The sequence below is a fragment of the Terrapene carolina genome, unplaced genomic scaffold, assembly GCF_002925995.2.
Source record: "Terrapene carolina triunguis isolate 2854851 unplaced genomic scaffold, T_m_triunguis-2.0 Scaffold194, whole genome shotgun sequence".
NCBI lineage: Eukaryota > Metazoa > Chordata > Testudines > Emydidae > Terrapene > Terrapene triunguis.
The window spans coordinates 12,815,200-12,832,491 of record NW_020664545.1 but is presented as its reverse complement, the minus strand read 5'-3'; the positions used below and the strand labels follow the sequence as shown (position 1 = coordinate 12,832,491).

General features: G+C 63.0%; 2 protein-coding genes across 2 annotated transcripts in view; one reads left to right on the top strand and one right to left on the bottom strand.

Moving 5' to 3' along the window:
- The window catches only part of TBXA2R (thromboxane A2 receptor), a 42,017-nt gene extending 40,338 nt beyond the window's left edge, over window positions 1–1,679 (top strand). Inside the window, exon 3 of the mRNA XM_024218384.1 lies at window positions 1,309–1,679. Within this exon, the coding sequence (XP_024074152.1) occupies window positions 1,309–1,578 (270 nt within the window). The 3' untranslated portion in view covers window positions 1,579–1,679. The remainder of the gene's footprint in view (window positions 1–1,308) is intronic.
- Window positions 1,680–4,628: 2,949 nt separating this feature from the next.
- On the bottom strand, window positions 4,629–13,873 carry GIPC3 (GIPC PDZ domain containing family member 3). The gene is made up of 6 exons (XM_024218386.1): window positions 13,583–13,873; window positions 11,603–11,788; window positions 9,319–9,499; window positions 6,261–6,373; window positions 5,188–5,269; window positions 4,629–4,780 (listed from the first exon to the last, which is right to left on the bottom strand). The coding sequence occupies exons 1-6, from the start codon at window positions 13,871–13,873 to the stop codon at window positions 4,629–4,631; spliced, it is 1,005 nt and encodes a 334-aa protein (XP_024074154.1).
- Window positions 13,874–17,292: the final 3,419 nt, after the last annotated feature.

The following is a 17,292-nucleotide window of genomic DNA, read 5'->3' as shown; positions in this document are numbered from 1 at the left end:
CCCCCCCCCCCCCCCCCCCCCCCCCCCCCCCCCCCCCCCCCCCCGGCTGTGCCCTGCCAGCCCCATCCGGCTAGGTGCCCCCCGCCTGGTGTGCTCTGCTCCATCTCCGCCCCTAGTGTTCCCTGCCTACCCCCATCTGACCCCCCCGCACTGTGCCCTGCCTACCCCCATCCTACCCCACCCCCCGGGCCCTATATACCCCGTCTCTGCCCCCTGCCGTGTCCTGCCTACCCTCATCTTCCCCCCCTGTTCCCCGGTGTGCCCTGCCTGCCCTGTCCGGCTAGGTGCCCCTCCTACCCAGTGTGCCCTGCCTACCCCCATCTCCTGCCCCGCCTGGCGAGGCACACCCCACCCCATGTGCCTCAGCCCCTCAGGCGGGCTCCCCCATGTAGAGGGGGAAACTGAGGAACAGGGCGGCTAGGGGCTCGTCCATGGAGGCTGGCAGAGCAGGGTCCCAATGCGCCTGAGGCCCAGCCTCATGCACTAGTCACAAAGCCGCCCTCGTGCCAGTGAGCGGCACCGCACTGGGCAGGACCCGATCCTGGGGGGGCGGCTCTGTGCACAACCGGAATAGAACTAAATAATAAATCCAACCCCAGGGGGCGCCAGCGTCCCCAGCCACAGCCCCACTGAACGGTAATGGAGGGGTTGGATGGCTCTAGAAGGCCCCTTCACCAGGCCAGGACTCAGAGAGACCCCATGCAGGGACCCCCGGCTGGGAGCCAGAGCCAGAGAGCCCAGAGTCTGGGTGCACCCAGCAGACGCCCCTTGGGAGTCCTTGGCCAGACAGATGCTGCGCGGCCGTAGGCGGATGGGGGGATGGCCAGACAGACAGACACTGCGTGACCCCCAGTGGTGGGATGGACGGACAGACAGACATGCTGCGCGGCCGTAGGCGGATGGGGGGATGGCCAGACAGACAGACACTGCGTGACCCCCAGTGGTGGGATGGACAGATGGACAGACGCTGCTGGGCCGTAGGCGGATGGGGGGGGATGGCCAGAAGACACTGGGGGGCCATAGGCGGATGGGGGGATGGACAGACAGACAGACACTGCGCGGCCGTAGGCAGACGGGGGGATGGACAGACAGACAGACACTGCGGGGCCATAGGTGGATGGGGGGATGGACAGACAGACAGACACTGCGTGACCCCCTGTGGTGGGATGGACAGACAGACAGACGCTGTGTGGCCCCAGGCAGGCGGCAGGACATGGGCCATGGGGCATGACATAGCCGTGGTCGCAGGACCACTGAGACCCTCTGCCCGCACCTGTTCCTCCCCCTAACCTCTCCCCTCCCCCTCAGATATTTATCATCCAGACGGTCCTGCAGGAGCCTGCCCCCGACTTGCCCCCTCGCCAGATCCCGCGGAAGACCGAGGAGATGCTGCTGATCTACCTGCGCATGGTCACCTGGAACCAGATCCTGGACCCCTGGGTCTACATCCTCTTCCGCAGGGCCGTGCTGAAGCGCATCTACCCCAGCCTCAAGACACGGCCCTCCATCGTCTCCCTCTACCCCATGCTCAACCCCTCACTGCGCCGCAAGCTCACCCAGGAGTCCGTGCTGCAGTAGCGGGGGGCATCTGGGCGGGCAGTGAGCAATGGGCCCAGAGTGGGCACTGCCAGAGCCACCTGCTCAGGGGGCACAAGGGAGAGACGGGCCCCAGCCTGGACTCAGCCTGCCCCAGGGCCAGACGGCTTGGGTTGGCACCTGAACTGATGTTGCCTCCAGGGAGCTGTGGGGCTGAGTTCCCTGCCTGACCCCTGCCAGGAAGCATGAGGTTGGATGCCTGAGCCGTGGGCTGGCAGAATGGGGATCTCAGCACCAGCTCCAAAAGCCACGCCCCATCCTGGATGGTGCCAGCACCCATGGCCCATGGTGCTCCTGCGGTGGGTGCTGAGAGCCCCGGGATGGAGATTCCCTCCCTGACTCTTGGCTTTACAACTTGGGCAGAAAAACCTCATTTAAAACCCCACAATCCTTGGAGTAGGAGCCGCCCCCTCCCACCGCGCATCCCAGCTGCACCCACCGCCAGTGTCGTCCCCCCCCCGCCCCGGACTGCAAGTGCACCCACTGGCGCGTCGCTCACAGGCTCACCCCGGCTTCGCTCCCGGTGTCTGCCGAGATGCTGCGTCTGGCGCCAGATGGGCCGGGGGTCACGGCTGGAATTTCCTGCCTGGGCCTCGGCTGGGTGTCGGACTCGGCCCCATGGACGACAGTCCCCGCTGCTGCTTGGAAGGGAGCCATTGTCCCTGCAGCCTGGGGTCGGGGCAGGAGAGGGCTGGGGTGGGCAGGAAGGAGACGGGGCTATCTAGAGGGGCAGGACAGGGATGGGGGCTGTCCAGGGGGCAGGATGGGGACAGGCTGGCTGGGGGACAGGGGTTGTCTCGGGGCGCAGGGGGGCGCAGAAAGGTCGAAGGTTGGCTGGGGGAGGGGGACGGGGGGGCTGTCCAGGGGCAGGGGGCTGTTGGGGGCAGGATGGGGACAGGCTGGCTGGGGGAGGGGGGCTGTCTCGGGGCACAGGGGGGCACAGAAAGGGGGAAGGGTGGCTGGGGGGGCAGGACAGGGATGGGGGCTGTGCGGGGGCAGGAAGGGGACACGCTGGCTGGGGGACGGGGGCTGTCGCGGGGCACAGAAAGGGGGAAGGTTGGCTGGGAGGCAGGCGATCACACCGGACCGTGGCACCCCAGCACAATCCGCATGCTCATTCCAGCAATAAAAGCCTGGTTGGTTCCGCTCTCGGCGCCTGGCTCTGCCCGGGGAAGGGGCGCGGTGAACACCTGGGAGTGAGTTTGTTTTTAACACGGGCTGTCCGGGCTCGGGGCCCTGGGAGACTCTGTGGCCGACTGGAGAGCTGCCGGGCAGGCCCAGCCCTGGCACGCCGCATGGGGAAGGGGCTTTAATTCACACCCCTTAAAGCTCATTGAGGTTGGCTTGTCAGCATTAACATGGGGGAGGAGAGAGCTCCTGGCCCCCCAGCCCAGGCACTCCGCAGCCCTTCCCCCACCTGACAGGATTTAACTAACTGGGGGGCTTGTGCTTTGGATTTGGGGCCCTTTAGGCCGTTCACCTTCCACGTTTCCCACTGTTTCCCCCACAACCACAGGAGCCAGAAACTGACCTTTTTTGTTTGCTTTTAATGAACGCCCAGATTGTCCCACGATCCCGAGACTCCAGGAGCTGGGGCTCTGAGAACCTCGTCACATATCACAAGACGTGAGCTCACATGGCGACTCCTCCCCGCTCCGGGCTCTGAGGAGCCCAGGCCCGTCTCTCTCCCATCAGCTGCCGCTCTCATCTCAGCCTCCCCTGAGCAGCCTGCGGCCAGGGCAGCCCTTCGCCCTCATGGCCTCCCTTGAGGCTGCCACCCAGAATGGTCCCTGCCCGGCGAGGAGCCCGGCTGGGCCCAGCAAGCCGGCTCCACGGGGCTGGCCCACGCCAGCAGTCGAGGTGGGGTCTGACCTGCGCCCCCAGGCGGGGAGGGCGCTGGAGCCCGACTGGCCCCGCAGCCGCAGGTCTCCACAAGAGAGACCCCCCACAGCAGGCCTGCGGAGCCGCCATCCCCACCACGATCTGCTGGGGGGGGCTGAGTCCCCTCCTTCCCCCCGATTGCCCCCCATGCCGGCCGGGGCTGGCTGCTGCCTTCACGCCGCTCCCCACCTCCGCAGGGCCTCAGACGACGGCAACAGCCGCTGAGCCAGGTCCCTGGGCCCCTTCGGCACTGGACAGCCAGAAAGTGCCTCGAGGGCTCCCTGACCCAGCCCTGTGAATGGCCGGGGGTCCCACTGCTGCCCCCCGGCCCACTCTGGGGCACAGCCCGGGCTTGCCGTGGGTCCAGGGATGGTGGGCAAAGGACCCCCACAGAGATGCTTGGCCGTGCAGCGGCCAACAAGCCCAATGGGGGAGGCTGCTGCACTGACCCCTCGCCCCCAGAGCCAGGCCCCTGCCCCCCTCACCCCCACAGCTGAGTCCCTGCCCCCCTCACCCCCAGAGCCGGGCCCCTGCCCCCAGGGCCCCCAGAGCCGGGCCCCTGCCCACCTCAGCCCCCAGAGCAGGCCTCTGCCCCCCTCGCCCGCTGGCTGCGGGTGGGGGAAGTCATCGCGCAAAGGGCGAGGAAAAGGTCAGAGTCACACCAGCCCCACGTCCCCACATGGGTCCTGGCCTGTCCCCCCCTCCCCAGGGTTCCCCCAACTGCCCCCTGGGTTCAGCCCCAGCCCTGGCCGCTATGCAGGGGGCGGAAGAGGGAGGCAGCGATGGACGGTGGCTCCAGGGGAGGGACCCACTGAGGCCCTGAGGAGCTGCCAGCTCTTGGGCTCATAGCCAGGATGGGCAGCACGGCCTGGACTAGCCCCGGGCCTGCAGGGACTGCCCCTCCCTCCCCCCGGGCCCACCACCCCATCTAACTGGGGCCTGAGGCAGATCCCCTGGGTTCCTTGGAGGGGCCCTCGCCAGCCCGTGCCCAGCTCGGTGTGGGGCCTCTCTGGGGCAGGAGCTGGGCCCAGCCAGCCAGTGCGGGCACCGCAGGGCTCCCCCCCGGAGCAGGAGGACGGGGGCTGCAGCTGGGACAGGAGGGAGCGCGTGGCCGGGGGGCAGGCATCACAGGCCAAGTGCTCAGCCCCCCCCTATTTCCTGCCCCCCTTGGCTCCACTGATGGCGGCCCAGACCTCGGCCACGAACTCGCCCGGGAACGCGAACTCGCCCAGCACTGAGTCCAGGCTCTTGGCAAACTCTGCGGGGCTCAGGCACTCCCGGGCCACCTCCACCATGGTTGAGGCTATGGAGAGAGGACAGAGCTCAGCTGGGGGGTCAGGGCTACGGGCCGGACCCTCATGACCCCGGGACAGGCCCAGGGGCCAAGGGACCTGCTGAGAAGGGCAACGAGGCACTGGCCCAGCCTGGCCTCCCCCGTGTGACCAGAGCTCAGCCCCTGGCCTCCCCCCCCATCACCGGGGCCCAGCCCCTGCCCTTCCCCTATCACCAGAGCTCAGCCCCTGGCCTCCCCCCACATCACTGGGACCCAGCCCCTGGCTTCCCCCCATCACCGGGGCCCAGCCCCAGCACTCCCCCATGCCAGCCCTTGCCCTCCCCAGGACCCTGGACCTGCCCTCCCCTCCTCCCTGGGGCCTGGAACCTGCCCTCCCCCGCAATCCGCCCCCCACCCCGGGGCCCAGCCCTGCTCACCCAACTCCACGTCCCGGATGCCCATGTAGCTCTCCAGCAGGTCGTCCACCCTCCGGGCAGCCTCCTCCTCCCAGGCGCTGGGCTGTGGACGGGGGCCAGGTCAGCAGAGTCACTGTTGGCTCAACCATCTCAGCCCCTAATCGCTGCAGGGAGCTGGATCGGAGGCCCTGGGCCAGGCCCGGTGACAGCCCTGGGCTCCATGGGAGGGGCCTTCGTGGACTGGGGCGCAGCCCCCACGGGCACAGGGGCTGGCGGAGGGGAGCCCACTGGGGCGAGAGGGGCCTTGGCCAGATGGACCCTACTGTGCATCAAGGGGGTTCCCTGGCCCAACTCGGACCAGCTTTTTGCTCCTTGCTAGTTTCAGACCCCCCACGGGGTCACCTCCCCCACCCCCGGCGACAGGATGCTGCCCAGGATCGGGGCCCCTGGCATGGAGAGCTGCTGCACTGGTCAGGCCCTGAACTCCGCCCACCCCCAGGCGGATAGCGGGAGGCCCGGACAGGAAACGGCCCCTTTGCAGCACCAGGGTGGGGTGGGGAGCAGGTACCCGCCACCCCAGCCCTGCCTGGCCAATGAGTACACATGCGTGACTGTGGGCGCACATCCAGGTGCATGTGTGACTAGGAGCATCTCTGGGGCCGTGCACGTTTGCACATGACTGCGTCCCCCCTGGCATGGGCCATGGGCGGTGACTGCGTGTACAGCACCGTGCGCGCATGGCCCATGTTTGAGCACGTGTCATGTGTGCACATGCAATGTGTAGTCACTGGCACCTGTGCCCAGGTCCCTGGCTCCCTCACCCTGCAGGTCCTGGAGCTGCCTCCTCTCGCTAGGACGCCTGGGTCCTTGGACAGAGTTCCAGTGAACAGCGATTCCAGGCGCTCCCCACAGGGAGCCAGAGCGGGGGGGCTGGGCCAGGGAGCGGGAGTGGCAGCAGCCTGTGTTGGGGAATGGCAGTGTGAGCCCCCCCTCACGCCCACAGGCCCCTGGGGATTTCGCTCCTTACATGTATCCTCCCCTTCGCCTCCTCCCCCGATTCAGTCGTGGGGAGGGGATACACCCCCCCAACTTACCACCTCCTCCAGGCTGGCGGTGCCCCGGGCACGCAGCCGCAGGGTCTCCTTGCCACTGGCCACCTTGCCCTCGCCCGGGCACTTGCTGCTCTTGGTCCTCTGCCCGATCATATCTGGGACACAGATGGGGGGTGAGGGGGCTGTTCAGAGCGGGTACCAGGGTGGGCACAGGGTCCTGGTGTCTTTCCCTAGTGCCAGGGCACCATGCCCGCCTGGGGAGCAAAGACCCAGCTCCACCTGGGACACCCCCTGGGGGCCAGGCAAGCCCTGGGCAACGGGCACCGGGCCAACACCCCCCATCCTCCCGCAGAGGAAGTCCCAGGAAGTGACTGACTTCTGGCAGTGGGTGGAGGTGGATCGGCCCGCTGGAGTGTATCACACTCTGGGGCACAGAAAGGGGCTCTGTCAACTGGCCTACCCAGGGAGAACAGCCTAAGCTCCATTGAACATCGCCCCAAAACGAGAGCACAGAGCCCTTCTCTCGGCATCACTGGAATGCAGCCACCTCTGGGGTGGAACGTGGCAGCTGATCCACAGCAGCACATCGTCAAGGGCTGCGTGAGAACCAAGTATCCCTTGGATGCCTGCAGCCTGGGGGTGATGAGGGACAGTAGTGGGGGGGTAAATCAGTGTCGGGGGACGTGGGCTGTGGTGGGTTGTAGGCTGTGGGGAGGCATGGGGGATGTGGGAGGGGCAGTTGGGTGTTGGAGGGCAGTGGGAAGGATTAAAAGCTGCAGCGAGGCTGAGAACGGCATTAACTCGTTCTAGCGATAGCTCAGCCAGTGCAGGCAGTCCCCGGCCCCAAGGGGGTGCACAGTCGCAGTGGGTGGAAGCAGAAAGGCCCTGAGCTGGTCCCAGGCCTGAATTAATGGGATCCGAGCTCCCTTCCCCAATTAACACAATTAATTCCCACCTCAAACTAGGGTTGCCCACTTTCTAATCACTGAAAACTAAACATCTTTGCCTGCCCCCTGCCCTGAGGCCCCGCCCCTGCCCCGAGGCCACACCCCTGCTCCCTCCATCCTTCCTCCCTCCATCGCTCACTCTCCCCCACCCTCACTCACTTGCTCATTTTCACCGGGTTGGGGCAGGGTTGCAGGAGGGGGTGAGGGCTCTGGCTGGGGGTGCAGGCTCTGGGGTGGGGCCAAGGGGTTTGGAGTGTGGGTGGGGGCTCTGGGCTGGGGCAGGGGGTTGGGGCACAGGAGGGGTTTGGGGTGTAGGCTCTGGGCAGCACTTCCCTGGGGCGGCTCCCGGAAGTGGCTGGCATGTCCGGCTCCTAGGTGAAGGGATGGCCAGGGATCTCTGCATGCTGTCTCCGCCTACGGCCAATGGGAGCTGCAGAGCCAGCACTCAGGGCGGGGGCAGCGCACAGAGCCCCCGTGGCTGCCCCGGTGCCTAGGAGCCGGACATGCCGGCCACTTCCGGGAGCTGCGTGGAGCCAGGGCAGGCAGGGAGCCTGCCAGCCCCATGCCAACCGGACTTTTAATGGCCCGGTCAGCAGTGCTGACCGGAGCCGCCTGGGTCCCTTTTCGACTGGGTGTTCCGGTCGAAACCCGGATGCCTGGCAACCCTACCCCAATGGCCGGGCCCAGCCCCGGGGGAGTCACTCAGCCCCCAGCAGCGACCCCGGAGGCAGCAAGTCACACCGCCGGGTACAGGGCTAGCTAGGCTTCAGCACCGGGCCCAGCCGCGCTGTCAGCGCCCCCTGGTGGGAGACACTGACATGGGCTACCCGACGTTCCCCAGGAGAGCAGGAGAGAGGGGGCGGGTGGAGGCCAGTGGGGAGGAGCGGGGAATGGAAGAACCCCAGGGCTAGGCCACGGCTTCCTGGTGACCCAGCCCAGCGACCTGGCTTCCAATGCTGGGATTGCAGCTCCACACGCATGTGCATGTGCTCACACACCGGTGCACACGTGGGCATACACACACGGGCATGCGGAACTGCACAGATCTCGGAACAGCCCGAGCAGGTCCAGGCCATGGCTCTCTGGGGCAATCAGGTCAGTCGCACCCCTTGCAGGAGGGGCTACCCAGGGCGACAGGCTCCCCCGGAGGAGATACAGGGACTCGCTCACCCAGCAGCCTCTGGGCCATGCCTAGCCTGGCCTGAGGAGGCACAGGGGCCCCATGGCGCCCCCAAGGGGCTGGGTTGGGTCACTGGAGGGGGCAGAGGGTCCTGGGGGGGTCGCAGGAACACACCCAATCCCAGGGTGGAGCGGAGGGTGACGCAGGCCAGGGCCGAGAGGCACTGCTAGAGCTGGGTTGGAGACCCAAGGCTGGAGCGGGCAGGAGGGGCTGAGGGTCGGGATTGAGGAGCGCCGGCAGAGCTGCGGAGGAGCGGTTTGGCTGGCCCAGGCGGCAGCTGTTTAATGTTCTCTGTACCATTTGTTGGGAGATGGGCTGCAGGGGCTAAGGGCTTTCCCACCTCTAGCATCACTGGTCCTACAAACCCAGGCCAGCTGTAGGATGGACTCATGGGGCAGACACTCTGGGCTGGCACCCAGGATCGGGGCTCAGTGCCCAGCTCGGCCATAGACTCGCTGTGACCTCAGACCACATCCCCTCCTTGCACCCATCTGACAATGGAGAGGTTGCCGCCACAGTCCTAAAGCCTGCCACAGTAATGCCCCTCACTCCTGACCCGCAGCCCCTGCCAGCCCAGCCCTGGGCTCTCCCCACAGCTCTGCCAGTGCCCCTCACTCCCGACCCACAGCCCCTGCTAGCCCAGCCCTGGGCTCCCCCCACAGCTCTGCCAGTGTCCCTCACTCCCGACCCGCAGCCCCTGCCAGCTCAGCCCTGGGCTCCCCCCACAGCTCTGCCGGTGCCCCTCACTCCCGACCCGCAGCCTGGGGTCTCTACTGACAAGTGATTCCCAGTTATTCTGAACGCTGGTTCTGTGATAAGGGCAAATCTGCAACAGATTGTGATGCTCAGGCAGCCGGTTTAACCCCCATCCGCTGGATCAAAGGCCGGGGGCAGCAAACACTTCACCCTGCGGCAGCGGAGTGTCTGTGCGCTTGCGTGCACGTGTGTGCTTGTGCGCGTGTGTGTAACTCACCAAAGGCCCGTTTGGGCTGCACCAGCCGCAGGGTGAAGAGCCGGGCCCTGGGCAGCTCCCGCAGCATCTTGGCAACTTCGTAGTGGCGGCAGCCCACGATGCTCTGGTCGTTGATGGCCTCGATGCTGTCGCCCACGCGCACGGTCTGGACGCGGTTCATGATGCTCCCGTCCTTGATCCTCTGCAGCACGGGACATGCCGGTCAGCGGGGTGTGTGTGTGTGTGCGAGGACACGCCCGGGGGGGGGAGCAGCACGGGACACGCCGGTCAGCGGGGGGAGGGAGTGGTGCGAGGATACGGCCGGGGGGGGGGGCGGGGGGGGGCGGCGGCCCGTGGGGGGGGGGGAGGACAGACACAGCCAGGCTGAGCTGCTCCCAGTCCTTACACACAGGGCTGCCCAGAGGATTCAGGGGGCCTGGGGCAAAGCAATTTTGGGGGCCCCTTCCATAAAAAAAGTTGCAATACTATAGAATACTATATTCTCGTGAGGGCCCCTGTGGGGCCCAGGGCAAATTGACCCATTTGCCCCCCCCAGGCAGCCCTGCTTACACATCGTGGGGCCGCACAGGCGCCTCCCAGCCCTCAGGGGCGGTGCTGCTGGGCAGGGGGTGACCTAGATCTGCCCCCTGGGGCAGGGGCTGGGGGGTGACCGCAGCAGCGGGTGTTTCTCCAGCGCCACCTGGAACCGCCGGGGGAAGTCACCGCCCGGCCGGGAACGTGGCTGTTGGGCTCGGCTCTGGGTCCGGGCAGCACCCGGTGCCATAGGGCCAGCTGGGATCTGGGGCCCCGGGCCCGGCCTTGCCCCTGTGTGAGCCTAGGCTGGACTGGAGAGACCCAGACCCCGGGAAGGGCAATGGGGGGACTCCCCTCCCGTCTCCTCCCTCCTCTGCAGGGGGAAGGGCTGTGTCCAGCTGAGCAAAGCTTCAGGCTACTTTCTCGGGGGGGGTATTTGCCTCCCTCCCCCCAACTCCAGGACTCTGTGGGGATGGGGGCAATCCGCAGGGCTCTGATTGACCCCCCCCCCCAGGCTCTCACACAGAAAGCAGCTCCCTGGGTATTTTTGTCTTCAGCTGAGGTTCCCTGGCTCCTCAGGGATCGCCCTGCTGGCCCCCCCAGCCCAATCTCCCAGCACCAGCACCGGGGAAGGTGCGAGAATCCCTGCAGGCAGCCCGGCCCCTACAGTAACCTGTCCTGGGGCCAGGTCGCTCCTGACCCCCCAGCTAGAGGCTGGCTCATGCCCTGAAGCAGGGGGGCTGCAGGTTGAGAACCGCTGCTCTGTAGCCATGTCCACACCCTTTTCTGAGTCCTGCCAAGCGCTTGGCCTCCCTGGTATCTTGTGGCAGTGAGTTCCACAGGCATCACCTTGGATCAGTTTCAAATTTTCTGCTTTTCCATGTCATTGAACGACCCCTGCTCTCACCCCATGAGAGGGGGAGATCAGAGGCCCCCACTCTGCCTTCTCTAGAGCAGCCCTGCTCTCAGAGCCTCTCAGCAATGCGCTCTCAGCCGCCTCCTCCAACGAGGCTCTCTCTGTTTGGTGCCATTTCTTCCATGTCCCCACTCATCCCCATCTGACTCCGTGTGCTGGGAGATTCCCTACTGTGTGCAGTGAATGGGACAGTTACATTGTGTGGGGAGGTGATTTTAATGAGAATAAATATCTGTAAACTCTCTGCTCCCGGCTCAGCAGTCCCAGGGCCGAACTGCATGAGCCGCCCCATGGGCCATCTCCTGGAAACCAGCCTTCCGCGCCCCCTGGCCCCGTCCTGGACTGTCTGACCTGAAAAGTCCCCGTGCTCCCCCCCTCCAAGTTTTGACTTTTCAGCAACAAATAGAAAACAGAAATATTTTGATTGAGAAACACCACCTGGTGCCTCATGGGAGTTGCAGTTCAGTGATTGTTGCTCCCACCCTCCTCTAGGGGCCGGCTTGCCTGGTTGGACTACTACTTCCATGATGCACCAGGCTCTCCCCTCTTGGTGAGGCATCATGGGAGATAGAGTCCAGCTGGGGAGTAAGGCGAATGGGAATATGAAACATCCAAACTACGGCTCCCAGGAGGCACCATGGCAGGGTTCCCAACTCCAGACAGTTTGGGTATCGGAGATGCAGTTTTTTAACAGAGACTGGAGGTTTCTCACAAGAAGCCGACAGCCACTTTTCACCAAAACCCCAATTTTCCATTAAAAATACCCAAACCCCTCGTGATGGATAATTCTGGGGTGTCCCTGGCACGATTTCCCCTCCACCACTGCGGCCCCTCCAGCCCATGGCCCTCACCCACCTTGATGAAGGCATAGCCCGCCCCATTGTCGGTGATGGTCAGCCCCAGCGCATCCTCCGTCTTGGTCACCTCCACCTCCTTGGTCTCGCCCCGCACATGTGCGAAGATGAAATCCTCCAGGCCGATCTGGCCCCCCAGCAGCTTCTGCATGTCCACCTTGTGGGTGTTGAGGGTGCAGAAGAGGATCTGCCAGAGAGCAGCTCCCTCACCGTTCTGCCCACCGGGGTGGGGAGCTTGGAACACACTCTGCCCGACAACTCAGCGAGGCAGCGGCTGGCATGCACCAGAGGGGCAGAGCACCCAGAACCATGGTGCCCCCACCCGCGTGTGGGAAATTACCTCTTTTTGCCCATTTTGAGTTGCAGACCTTGGAATTCTGCTTTTTGCCTGGGGGGGAACAAGCTGGTCCTGGGGCTTATTTTATCTATTTTTGTGCATTGATGATCATGTGAAAGGCGTTTGCCTCAAGAAAAGGGAAATGGGCCAATCGGGGAAGCGAGCCTTGTGTTTGTTGGAGACGTTCCCGTTCCCGACTGCAGCCGCTTGTGAAAACGGAGGCCCACGACCACACGCGACAAGCCCACATCATTACTGAGCAGCACCCTGAGCCAAACGCCTTTCGGGTGATCATCACTGTGCAAAACTAAACGAATAACCCCACGCAGACTTCACGGGAACTCCAGGGTCTGCAACTCAGAATGGGCAAAACTAGGTGCATTTTCAAACCACAAACATGATGAGGTTTTGTTGTTTTATTATAGAAGCAGGTTGGCTGTCGGTTAATTAACCAGACTGGATTCAGTACATTCCCTGACACTGACAGATCAGGCAAATTTCTTAGTTGCTCTGTGCCTCAGTGTCCCCATCTGTAAAATGGGGATAACCATCCTTCTCTGTCGGGCTTGTTTGGATTTCACACTCTTCGGAGACAGGGCCTGGCTGACGGTGTTTGTGCAGCGCCCAGCACAATCAGGCCCTGGGTTCGGTTGGGGCCTCTAGGATGCACTAAAGAATAACTAGGGTGAATTTCTGAGACATGGATCTGGTGTCTCCCGTACACTATGCTGCCAGAGCCACAGCTGAGGTCGCACGCTTGACCCCGACAAGATGGAGGGGCAGGGGCAGGCTCCCAGAGGGCACCCGCAGCAGCACGGGTTCCTGTGGCCCTGTCCAGGAGTAGTGAACTAAGCGTGAACAGGAACAACACAAGGGCGCTAACGGGCAGTCCCAGCTCTGCCCACACGAGAGCGACACCCATTTCCTGCACGCTCCTGAGCAGCATCAGAGGGTAACAAGTGAGTGTCACAACTCGCCTGGGCTGGATCGGAGGTGAGAGGTCCAGCAGCCCATTACTGACCCCCCAATCCGTGGAATAACGTGCCTCTCCTAGCGCCATTCAGCTCAGAGCACCCAGCCCCATAGGGGAGGCAGACAGCCACTGCATAGATAAACCTGGGCCAACTGGTCCTGATTGTTCCTTAGCCAAGAAACCTGGGACTGACCATCCAGAGTTCTGATCACCCATACTGATTACGCAGTCGCTTCTAGGCGTAGCTCTTTGGAAAGGTGAGGAAGTTGAGGCACCGAGGGGAGCCATGTCTTGCCCAGGGTCACAGAGAGTCACGGTGGAGCTGGGACTAGAGCCCATAGGGGGCTTGGTAATGACCATACAGGAACAGCAGCGACCAGACGGACCCTGGCGCATTGCTGATTACCTGGGCCTGGAAGGCAGCCCAGGCCCAGGCGGACGCTCCATGGTGTCCTGCAGCTGTAACCAGAGAGCTTGGCGTTAACCCTCTGGTGACCAGCGCCAGCCAGCTGGAATGTGCAGGGCTCCAAAGGCAAACAGCAGACCCCTCCCCCCCCAGATCGAGGGCAGTGGGGAGCCTCGGCTCTGGCGCAGGTGCGTCAGGCTCAGGTATCCTGGCTCTTCGGCTGGGTTAGCCCCTGCCCCCCCCCCCCACGCTGCTCCTGCCTCACCTCGGTGGGAGAGATGTCGAAGACCTCGGCGATTTTGGCATACAGCTCCTTCACGTTGGTGAAGCCCTCGATCTTGCCCGTGGGGCTGCCGTGGGCGAGCTGCGTGTGGAAGACCAGCCTGGGCCGGACCCGTGGGGAGGGCTGCGAGCAGGCAGCGGGGGCACCATCCCCAGCTCTCCTTACTTCAGGCGAGGCCTCTGTGGCCCTCTGCTCCGGGGACACCCCGTTCTCCATGGACTTCTCCTCCTCCTCGCCAGCCTTCTTGCTTTGCTGGCCTGATCTCCGCAGCATCCTGGCGCCCTGCTTTCAGGGCCACAATGGTAGCTGCCCCTGCTGAATTATAGATGGCTCCAGCTCCCAGCCCAGCGAATCTGATCCCGGAGCGCAGGTAATTCGAGGAGTGTCAGATGAGCTCTCCTCCATGCAGGCAGGGCTCCAAGCTGCAGGGACCTGGGGGTGGGAAGAGCCAGCAAGCAAACCCCCAGGAAGAGCAGCTTTGCTGAGGGGTTACGGGGGCCACAGGGATTTGGCTGTTCGGCCAGAGTGTGTTTACCATCAGGAGAGAGAGAGAGACCCTATAAAAACAGCACCTTCTGAAGCACTGACGATGGGTCACCGCCAGGGACTGAACCAGCAATTTGGGGATGTATGTGCACAAGGCAGCAGCAGTCACACACCTGGAGGGGAAGGGGAACAAAGAACCATGCTAGGTTCCCAGGGGTTGCATACTTCCCCTGGCCAGGAGCACTGCAGCCCGAGCCCCGGAGACGGGCAGCTGTTCAAACCCCACTGCCAGCCCCGTTCCTGGCCAGGAAATGCAGAGGCAGAGCTGGGCCCTGAAACAGCCTCCACTCCTGGTGCACCAGCCAGGCCAGGCCGGAGGCAGGAGCAGACTCCTAGGCCTCTTACAGAGACCAGCCCCTGGGCGGTGTCGCCGACCCCTGGCCAGTGTTACCAGGAGCAGGGTGTGAAAGCGATGGCTTTGGAGAAGTGAGTTTTGTAAACAACCCCCCTCCCAGTTGGTTTCAGCCCACGCGGTGAACTGCCCCAAAGGGGACTTTGCCTGAAGTGCTTGGCAGAGCGGTGGGTTTGGCTTTTCAACTCAGAAGCATGGAAAAGCTGCACTGATCTCAAGGTGGAAGTTATCTGCATCAGACGGCAGCGTCTCCGGTCCAGCGCTGGGGTTTCCTCTCGGATGGGAGAGCAGCAGCTGAGCTCTTTGCAAAACCCAGACCAAGGAAATCGAAACAAGAACTTTGAGTTCGGGGTGGGTGGGTGGGGGTTAATAATAAGGCAAATACTTCACACGGCTGCGCTCTGTCTCTTCATGCCAGACCTGCTGCCTTGGCTGACACCACCCAGTCCTTAGCCCTGCAGGAACCGCTCCATCTTGTGCACCAGCAAAAGGGACAGCGGGGGTCCTACTGCAGAACCAGCATTGCTGGGGCTGCTGAGGGAGGCAGGGGAACCCAGCTTGACTTTCAGATCCTAGGGGGAGTTTGGGAGAAAATAAAAAGGCTCTTCTGCCATGTGAGTTGAGTCGCATTGATTTGGAATCGTGGAGACACCCATCCATTGTCCCAAGGCGACATTTGTGTTGCATCACCAGGACAGCCACTTAGACGGGGTCCCCACCTGCCAAGGAAGCTTTAGTCATTTACTCGTTCTCCAGTTTCCCCACATGCAAAGTGGGCAGTGCGAGGCCTAATCCACTCGGGGAGCATGGAAGTACTGCAGGAGCGAACCCCCGTGAACAGCGGTGGCAGAACTGGGCGCTGATTACTGGTTCTGAGACACTTGGAAGGTCTATGGATCCATGTACTAAGGGGCACTTGTCTCTGCTCTAGAATCACATGCTGCTCACAAACACTCCACTTCCCTCACCCTGATCTTGTCCAGCAGCCAGGTCTCTAATCTCAAGTCATGTGTCTTGCCCAAGTTCTCACAGACGTCTGTGGCACAGCCAAGGAGGGGCCCAGATCTGCCAATTCCCAGTCCTGGGCTTTAGCCACAAAACCCTCCAGCCTCTGGGATGCTCATCTTCAAAGCCCTTCGCAAACATGGTCATTCACCTCGGAAGAAGCTAGACACATGCTAGAAGCCTCATTCCTAAGGCTACTGGCAGCTAGCTCAGAGCAAGCACTGCTAAGAACAACTGGCTTCTTTCTGGGTATGCACCAGCCCTTCCAAAGAAACCCTTGGTGCCCGGCTCTGGGGCTAGAGATAACGGCAGCCACAGAGGAGCAGCTCAGGAACGGGGGCTGTAGTGGGACCGGAGCAAAATGGCAGCTTAGTTCTGTCTGTAATGTAGAGCAGGCCCCCGCATCCCAGGTTTGCACCGCGCCAAAGGAGAATAGCCAGGGGCTGCCGAAGCCAGCGAGGATTTCGGTTGTTCCAGTAGCCAGGTGTCACTCTGTGACAATGCGGGCACCACGGCGGTGCTGCTACAGCCACCCACCTAGGGTGACCAGATGTCCCCATTTTTGGGTCTTTTTCTTATATAGGCTCCTATGACCCCCCACGCTGTCCCAATTTTCACACTTGCTGTCTGGTCACCCTACACCCACCCAACACACTTCGCCCACGATCCCACCCCTCCCCCTGAACCACTTTCACTCAGGAAACACAGGGTCTCTACCCCATTTTTATTTGTATGAAACGTCTCCCTGGCACCGCAGGCTGCGGCCGCAACATGGAGACGCGTACATAAACCAGAGCAGTTCTCGCTGTCGCTCCATAGCGGACAGAGCATTAGCCCCAAGGGAGAGGCGACTGCTCATTGGAAATGGTGCTTTGTTAAGCAGTGCTAGTAAGAAAATAAGTCTCTCTAATTACATGATCGAGATCAGTGACTAACCCCACTTACCGGGGGACACTGAGTTAAGACACAGAGATCCCCGAGCTCCGCAGAACAGAGATGGGCACTGCAGGTACAAGGGCAGCTCTTGCACAAGGGGTACTTTTAAGCCACTGACCTTACTCAGGTGACGTAGAATAAGAGGCACTGAAAATGCTGCTCAGCGGGCCCCAGTGGGTGCAGCTCCCAGAGCGCGCTCAGCACAGGGGAGGGGGTAGCTAGGTGCCCCCACAGCCGCCTGCTGAGACTGGGGAATCTGGCCTCACACCTCCTCGGGAGGTAGGAAAGGGAGCCGCTCTCCCCTGCACTGCTGGAGGAACGCAAGGTGCAGAGAGCGGTATGATGTGCCCAAGGTCTGTGGCAGAGCTGGGAGTTTACCCAGAGCTCCCAGGGCCCAGCCCCTTGACCACAGGGCACGGCCCCTTGTAACTGAGCAGCTGTTCTCAGCCAAGCCAGACCTGCTAGTCCAGGGGTTTGCAACCTTTTCTCATTTACGGACCCCTACAAAATTTCGAATGGAGATGCAGACTCCTTTGGAAATCTTACAGTCTGAGGGCCCCTGGCTGAAAAGCACTGGGCTATGGTAACGGCACCCTTTCGTGGACCCCTTAGGGTACGTCTATACTTACCTCCGGGTTCGGCGGTAAGCAATCTATCTTCTGGGATCGATTTATCGCGTCTTCTCTAGACGCGATAAATCGATCCCAGAAGTGCTCGCCGTCAACGCCGGTACTCCTGCTCCGCGAGAGGAGTACGCGAAGTCGACGGGGGAGCCTGCCTGCCGCGTGTGGACCCGCGGTAAGTACCTTGTAGTTCGAACTAAGGTACTTCGACTTCAGCTACGTTATTCACG

Excerpts from the sequence above, each read along its gene's own strand:
- GIPC3 (XM_024218386.1), bottom strand. The coding sequence starts at position 13,873 with ATGCTGCGGAGATCAGGCCAGCAAAGCAAGAAGGCTGGCGAGGAGGAG. Across the intron at positions 11,789-13,582 it reads TCGACATCTCTCCCACCGAG|ATCCTCTTCTGCACCCTCAA; the intron begins GTGAGGCAGGAG and ends GCTCTCTGGCAG. Across the intron at positions 5,270-6,260 it reads CCGCCAGCCTGGAGGAGGTG|CCCAGCGCCTGGGAGGAGGA; the intron begins GTAAGTTGGGGG and ends CCCCGTCCACAG.